This window comes from Sceloporus undulatus, chromosome 4 (genome assembly GCF_019175285.1).
Source record: "Sceloporus undulatus isolate JIND9_A2432 ecotype Alabama chromosome 4, SceUnd_v1.1, whole genome shotgun sequence".
Taxonomy (NCBI): domain Eukaryota; kingdom Metazoa; phylum Chordata; class Lepidosauria; order Squamata; family Phrynosomatidae; genus Sceloporus; species Sceloporus undulatus.
Genome location: NC_056525.1, coordinates 231089011 through 231096831, shown reverse-complemented (window position 1 = coordinate 231096831; position 7821 = coordinate 231089011). Strand labels below are relative to the sequence as shown.

Here is a 7821-nt window from a genome sequence, read left to right as displayed (position 1 = left end):
TTGTTCCTAGATTATGGCCTGTATTACTATAACCAACATTATTGCAGGCTCTCAGCATGGATAAGTGTATGGGTAATTGCAAACCTCTATGGCCTCATAATAATTTTTGAGCTTAGTGACAGGCTGGTTTTTTAAAAAGTATCATTTACATATAATGTGTGTGTAGGCGAACATAAGTTCATTTTCACCCAGATTTAACACTGCTTTTGTAATCTGGAGCATTTAGGACCCAAACAGCTTGTTCTTCCAAATGTTGTCATTTGTCACCCTTTGCTTCTGCAACCAGCTGTAGGATGAGCAAACTCCTTTAATTAAAAAGTGCATCTGCAGACGTATTTCACTTTTTATGTGTGACAAATCATGCCACTAGCCCTGTGGGTTTCTCATGCTACTGAAAAAAAGTGTTGTTTTTTTTTGGGGGGGGTGGCATATTTTTATGTGAAAAGTACGTACAGGGAAAATCAAGCAGGAATTCATTTTACACAGCTGTTCTCTGTCTTTTGGGAAAAGTGGAGAAGCTACTTTAAGTGCCAGTTTGTTAGCATTTATACAGCCTAGATGATTTTGTTGGTCTTTGCCAAGTTGATACCCTCCAGATATGTTGTAACTACAACTTCCATCTTTCCCAACCAGGCATGGCCAATGGTGGTGTTCCATGACATCTAGAGGATATCAGGTTGATAAAGGCTATTTTATCTAGGTCTCAACCCTTGAAATCCTATCACGTACTTCAGGAAATGTTCCTCCACTTTGTGAGTATCAGATGACTCCTGAGACATCAATGGGGAGCATGAATGGGGCTGGAAGGAGAGCAAAACTTCAGTTAGTTAATCCTTATCCAACCCAGAAGATTTTATCAATATTTACCAAATTAATATCCTCCAAATATGTCACAACTCAATCAGCTGTCCATCATCCCCAATCAGTTTGTCCAATGCTATTAAGAGACTGTAGTTCCCCACAAGTGAAGGGTTGCACATTAGCAAAGTTTGTCTTGTATAAGCATTGATACTGTGACTAAGACAACTGATCCCAAATTCAAAGTAAATTCAAAGTTGGACACTTGATATACTGATGGTATACCACTTCAGAAATCAAGATGACTGTTGAAAAGTTCAGTATGTTAAATATACAACACAATAAGGGGAAAGTATGGTTTAACGTTTATGGATTTATAGGCATCTTGGAAGAGCCAACATGCTGTAGTGTTGGATGACAGGGTTCAAATCTCAGCTGAGCCATGGAAACCCACTGGATGACCTTGGGCAAGTTGCATGCTCTCAGCCTCAAAAGATGGCAAAGGCAAACCCACCCTTTCAACAAATTTTGCCAAGAAAACTCCATGACAGGTTTGCCTTAGGGGTGCCAAAAATCAGAAACAAATTGAATGCATACAACAACAAAAACAACAACAATCTTGGGATTTCATTGTTATCTGTTTTCGTATTTTATTTGAGTTTAGTAGAAAAACTTTAAGACATTACAATTTTTTTTCTTTTTTTAAAAAAAGTGGAAAATATTCCAAAGGGCTGTCATCATTTCTCTCAGTGCAATTAGAGAAGCGAATGTTGAAGTGACAGGTGATTGAATGCAGTGCCTACAAACTGTGAATGCAAAAGCAATGAAACTGAGGATGTAATGAGGTGGTAAGAAACCAGTAATGAATTGCCCATGAGTTTTTAAAAGTGCAAAGGCAGGTATGAACTGCCTGCCCCCTGAATCAGGGCTATGACAGTGGATAAGGTTTAATTCAAAACTGGGCATCTGGTAAGGAGGAGTATCCCTCTTTCCATCATCCCCCCGACAGTCACACTGCAACTGGAAGTGATGCCATGTAATTTCCCATCTTGTTTTTGGCTGATTTATGGCTTTTTGCATGAGGTTTGGATGTATGTTTTGAGGCTGGGTTTTTTTTTTGGGGGGGGGGCGATCACATTGGTAACTTTGAGGTGTTTGGGGTCATTTCAGGTTAAAAAAAATCACCCACAACTAAAAAAATAATAATAAAAGAATGGAGCCAAGGGGTCTTCAGGAGAACTTACAGAGACTTACATGAGGTCCCAAAAGCCACATGTACCTCATAGACTGCACTTTTCCCATACCTAGTTTAACTCTTTCCTACATTACCTTTTCAAGAAAATTTCCAACGTTCTGGGCAAAACACACAGGTATTAAAGAGCTGGTGTTTTAGTTCCAATTGCATTTTTAAAAAGAAAAATCTGGGAGAATAGGTTCTAGTGTGCATATTCTAGTGTCCAATATAAGATTGCTTTCTCTGTAGGTGTCACATTCTTCTCTCTATTTTGGCTAAGCCTTGGGAAAAAGCATCCAATTGTAATATACAAACCACAACCTTTCCATAGTTCAGTTAAGTGGAATTCTTAATCATATTCAAGCCACAATCCATTACCAAGTTGAACCTCACTTGGAACATAATCTTCAGATTTTGTCAGGATCACTGGCGGGAATGGATGTGTGCTGCATTTTCAGACTTTATGCCTTGAATTCTTGTAGGTTATTCTGGGATTGCAGTAGTGCTTAGCGTCTTTGATTCTAGAGCCGCTGACATGTCGGTTTCATTTCTCAGCCTTTTTATTTCCATGCTTAAATCCAGCAGAGTTCTGGCAAGTTTGCGGTTCTGGGACTTCATCTCTAGCTATGAGGAAACAAAAGATTATAATGGTTTGTAACATGCAATCATCATCCAGAAGGACTTAATTAGTACCAGAGATTAGCCCTGGCACATTTTCAGTGTTGTGACTGAATGAAATGATTGTAGTAAGAAAAGATAAAAGCACTCCTGAATAAGAGCAGACTGCATCTCCCTCATCACTGCGTCCAAAAAAACCCAAAACAAGGCCTGTAGAGACAGGTCAGATCTGGTAATTTTTCTGATGCTCTACCCTAGAAAATAAGTGACGTATGGCTTGTTTCCAAAGAAATTTTCCCACATTAACATGTGAGCCAATGTGATAGCTATGGAATCCAGAGCTTTCACAATTACTGTTTAAAAAGGAGTTTGTTCCTCTTATCATTCCAGGATCCCAAACAAAGTAGTTCATTATTATCACAATTAAATGTTTTAAAGGTTTATTATTTATTTCCTTCTTTCCCAAATTTAAGTTAAATAGTTTCTTTTTAGTTACTTAAAAAACCTGAATGAAATCAAAAGCAAAAAAGTAAAAAGTTTCTTTAAAAAATGCTTTAAGTTACTTTTTAAAAATTTGGCTGAAGAATCATGAGCTGTTAATGTGAGACAATCTTATAGAACTTTAAAGACTAACAAGTTTATTCTTCAGAGTACATTCCATGAAAGTTTATGACAATACAAATTTGTTGGCTGCCACAAGATTCTTTGTTGGTTTTGATTCAGCAAAACTACTAACCAAGCTACTGCTCTGGAAATTGTTTTCATATAAGATATATTACTGTAGACCATCCTACTGATGGCCATCCCAATGAATTTTGCTGCCTGAAAAAGAGCAGCAATGAAGGCAGTGGAGAATAATTGTTTCCATGCTTATGGGACAGGAAATCTGCCCCCAGTTTTAGCTCAACATTTCAAGGAACTATCCAAGGTGCTGAAGCTATTTGGGGAGCTGAATACAGCCCTTTGGATAGCTCTGTTGAAGTTCAGACTAAAATCCAGAGTGGATTCACCATCCCATTGACATGGAAGCCATCAGGTGCCATTACACTCAGGTCAAGATGATTAGTAACCAAAGCCAGCCAGGTACTTTTGGCACATAAAACTCAAAATCCCACAAGCCCCTTTTCTTCATAGTGAAAATATAGTGATAACAAATTTAATGACTAACTAAATGCTGTCCTTACATGACACCCCAGTTTGGTTGCATGATGTGCTATCTCTCTTTGCCCAGTGGTTGTTGTTTTGTTGTCTGCCTTGAAGTCATTTCCAATTTATGGCAACTCTAAGGTGAACATATGGAGACCAACCTGTGTTCCTTCTTTGGCCAGAGAAAGAGCTACTGCTCCAGGGCTTGCTTTCCTTGCCTTGCCTTTCCCCTCCTCATTCCTTTTCCCTTTAATATTGTATCTATTATCAGTCACCCTATCATGAACAGCCATGCTCAGGTCTTGTACTCAGGACTGGGCTTCCATGACTGAATCTATATGTAATATGGTCTTCCTCGTTGCCTATTGCCTTCTGCCTTGCCAGGCATTATTGACTTTTCTAGTGAGTCATTTCTTCACATGATATGACCAAAGTATGACAGTCTGAGTTTACTCATCTTGCTTTCTAGGGAGAGTTCGGGCTTGATTTGCTTTAGAAGCCATTTATTTGTCTTTTTAGCAGTCCACAGTATCCACAGAACTTTCCTCCAGTACCACATTTCAAATGAGTTGATTTTCTTCCTATCATTTTTCATCACTGTCCAAAAGGGAAATAACATGGTGCAGACAATCCTAACTTTAGTATTCAATGATATATTCCTACACTTCAAGATCTTATCTAGTTCCTTCATAGCTGTCCTTCCAAATCCTAATCTTCTATTTTTTGACTGCAGTCTCTATTCATATTAATGACTGAGCCAAGTTATGGAGAATCTTTAACTATTTCAATGGCTTCATCATCTGCTTTAAAGCCGACAACCCTACCCATAGACCAAAAAGAGATCCTAACGCTGCCACTCATAGAATCATAGAGTTGGAATAGATCACAAGAACCATCCAATCCAACCCCCTGCCTTGCAGGAATACACAATCAAAGCACCTTTGACAGATGGCCATCCAGCCCTTGTTGAAAAACTTTCAAAGAAGAAGACTCCACCACACTCCGAGGGAGTGCGTTCCGCTGGCGAACAGCTCTTACTGTTAGGAAGTTCTTCCTAAGGTTAAGGTGGAATCTCTTTTTCTGTAGTTTCAATCCATTGCTCCTGGAGACTTGAATTCACTCCAACTACCCAACTTGCCCAAGCCACTCACCAGTTCCACACGAAGCCAGGCAATGGCTCCCTCTATATGCACCCTCTGCAGTTCCTCCTGGGCAACCTGTGCAGTGTTGCCACTGCCTGAGTGTTCAACTGCTCCAGACAGTTGGGCAATGGCAACTTCCCTTGATCCCTGTTCCCGGAAAGCTTGGAGCAGCCTCAGTTTTATGTCCTCCAGCAGCAGGCTGGAGAAACTCTCCTCACAGTGGCTCTTCTCCATGCTCATGCTTGCCCAGGCCTCATCAGACAAGGAGGCTGGGAGGTGGGTGAGATGGAGAGAGGTAGGAGGGAGGGAGCCTGGTCTGCTCTCATCTGCCTTTCTCTCTTCCCCATCTCTTTTGTTTTCTGTCCCTGTGGTTCCCTTGTGCAGAAAATCTCCACCACCCCCCTTCCTCTTCCCTCTCTATCATGCCAAAGAAAGTGGGAAGCAGGAGAGGGAGGGAGCAACATTTCTGACTGTGGGAACTCCCCCCCCACAGACACACACCACACACACAGCCTATGCTTTGCTTGAAGGAACTCCACAAGCAATCGAGCGTCTAAGGATGCCATCAGTTATTTTAAAGAATTGTTATTGTTGTTATTGTAATTGTTATTTTAAAAAGCCCTTCCCTCTAGCCCTGTTCTTTGCTAACGTGCTCAACATTTCCAAAGTTCAGAATAGTGGTGATCAAAGCAGTAGCATATTCCAAAATGTATAATCTATTAAAACGCAAGGGATTTCCAGAGCAGTAAAAATGTTCTCTGTGATGTTGTCGATGCTGCTGTTGTTAATATAATTCAGAAAGTAAAATAACAACAATAACAAAACAGCACGTTTTGCCAAAGGCATACAATCTAAATATATATATACACAGAGAGAGAAAGGAAAGAGAAATATGAACAGAAAGCTAATGCAATACAATTGTTAAACAAATGAGCTGGAGAGAAATGCAAAAACTAATGCAATGCAATATAAAGCAAGCTGACAAATATTTATAATCGAATCATACAAGATTCTAAAATAATCTGAAACTAACATTTCAAACGCTTTGGGGAACAAGGAAGTCTTCCACAGATATTTAAAAACAGGGAGGGTAGGAGCAGTCCACAAATGTTCAAGGAGGCAATTCCAGGAGTAAGGAGCCTCAAGTGAAAAGAGATGAAGAGTTCCTTTGTTGGACTGCAATTCCCAGAATCTCCAAGCCAGAAAAGATTCTGGGAGTTGTAGTCCAAAAAAGGAACTGATCCAGCCTGTGATCTTAAAGTAGTTCTCACTACTCAGTAGCACTAGCCATTCTTTATTTGTTCTTATTTGCCATCAAAGTTGACTTTGATTTACAGAGATCCTAAGAATTAAAGACTTTCAAGAGTCCTGGCCATCAAATGCTTTTGAACATGCAGCAACACAGGATGTTGTTAACAAATTTTGTAAGAAATGGAGCTGAAGGGGAAAAGATGAAACAATCCACATTTTGGACTTTTGCTCCCAGCATTCCTCACCATTAGCTATGCTGGTTAGGCTTGCTGGAAACTGCAGTCCAACAACACTTGAAAGACCATATCAACCTTCTAGAACTAGAACTAGAACTAGAAGATTTGATATTGTGTACCTTCAAGTCATTTTCAATGTATGGCAACCCTAAGGCAAACCTATCATGGGGTTTTCTTGGCAAGATTTGCTCAGAGGAGGCTTGCCATTGTCTTCTCCAGAGGCTGAGAGCATGTGACAATAGGTTTCATGGCCAGCTGGGAATCACACCCTGGTTTTCAGAGTCTCAGTTCAGCACTCAAACCACTACACCATGCTGGCTCTCAGAAGCTTTGGTGAATCCCCCTTAAGAGAACAGGTGAAGTAGCTCCTTCCACTGAAGCATAGTTATTCAAAGTAGGTTTATCATTGCATTCCTTTGAGGCTGAGATAGTGTGACTTGCCCAAGGTCACCCAGTGGGTTTCCATGACCGAGCAGGGATTCAAACCTTGATCTTCTGAGTCATAGTCCAGTGCTCAAACCACTACTCCACCCTGTCTCCATTTATTGTTGACGTTGCTGACTTCAAGTAGTTTCCAACTTATGGCAATCCTAAAACAAACCTGTCATGGGGTTTTCTTGGCAAGATTTGTTCAGAGGGGGTTTTGCCATTGCCTTCTTCTGAAGCTGAGAAAGTGTGCTCCATTACAAGACCACAAAAGAAACTATGGTAATGTCTCACACATTTTTCCTCTTTCATGGAGCACCTCAGATAGCCTGGAGCTAATAAAAAAAAGGGCTGACAAGTACACAAATGGAATTGTGATGCAAAATGCCAAGGCCAGCCAAATCTGTTAAGGGAGGAACTAAGCCCTTGTTTTGTTGTGGAAATTAAGTGGCGATAAAGTTCCTTGTGACCATAAACTAGAAGAAAGGCATGGCACAGACTGTAGGAGCTGTACTCAAATTCTTTATCAATGTCAGCAGATTTTTCTCCTCTTCTTGCAGTAGTTTGGGGTTGATAGGAGTGGAGTGGAAGAATGTTGAAGTGTGTGAACAAACGGTTTCTGGTTAATCTGCTAGGCAAAGGTTTAATTAGATTTTCCTTCTAAAATTAACTTTGTGATACGGGAGATATTCTGTACATTTAAGGCTGCCACCTGAAGATAACCCCAGGCCTTGGAGTTTGTGGTCCAAAACCTGAGACCTAGGGATGGCCCATGCCATGGTGATATCCTTAAAGGGACTGTTCCTAGATCAAGGAGAATGAAATGAGGGAATTATTCCTTCTCACCAATTTAAGGAGACGGCATAAAGAAGATTTAATCTAGGTCCAAAACACACTGCAGAAATAATCCAGTTTGAGATCGCTTTAACTGCCCAGGCTCAGTGCTAGGGAATCTGGGAACTGTAATTTT

At 40.4% G+C, this 7821-nt stretch overlaps 1 protein-coding gene across 1 annotated transcript; it reads right to left on the bottom strand.

Annotated features, from left to right (window-relative positions):
• Nucleotides 1–1442: 1442 nt before the first annotated feature.
• LOC121929389 (alanine and arginine-rich domain-containing protein-like) lies at nucleotides 1443–5300 on the bottom strand. The gene is made up of 2 exons (XM_042464921.1): nucleotides 4948–5300; nucleotides 1443–2656 (listed from the first exon to the last, which is right to left on the bottom strand). The coding sequence occupies exons 1-2, from the start codon at nucleotides 5176–5178 to the stop codon at nucleotides 2516–2518; spliced, it is 372 nt and encodes a 123-aa protein (XP_042320855.1). The 5' UTR covers nucleotides 5179–5300; the 3' UTR covers nucleotides 1443–2515.
• Between the last annotated feature and the right edge of the window lie 2521 nt (nucleotides 5301–7821).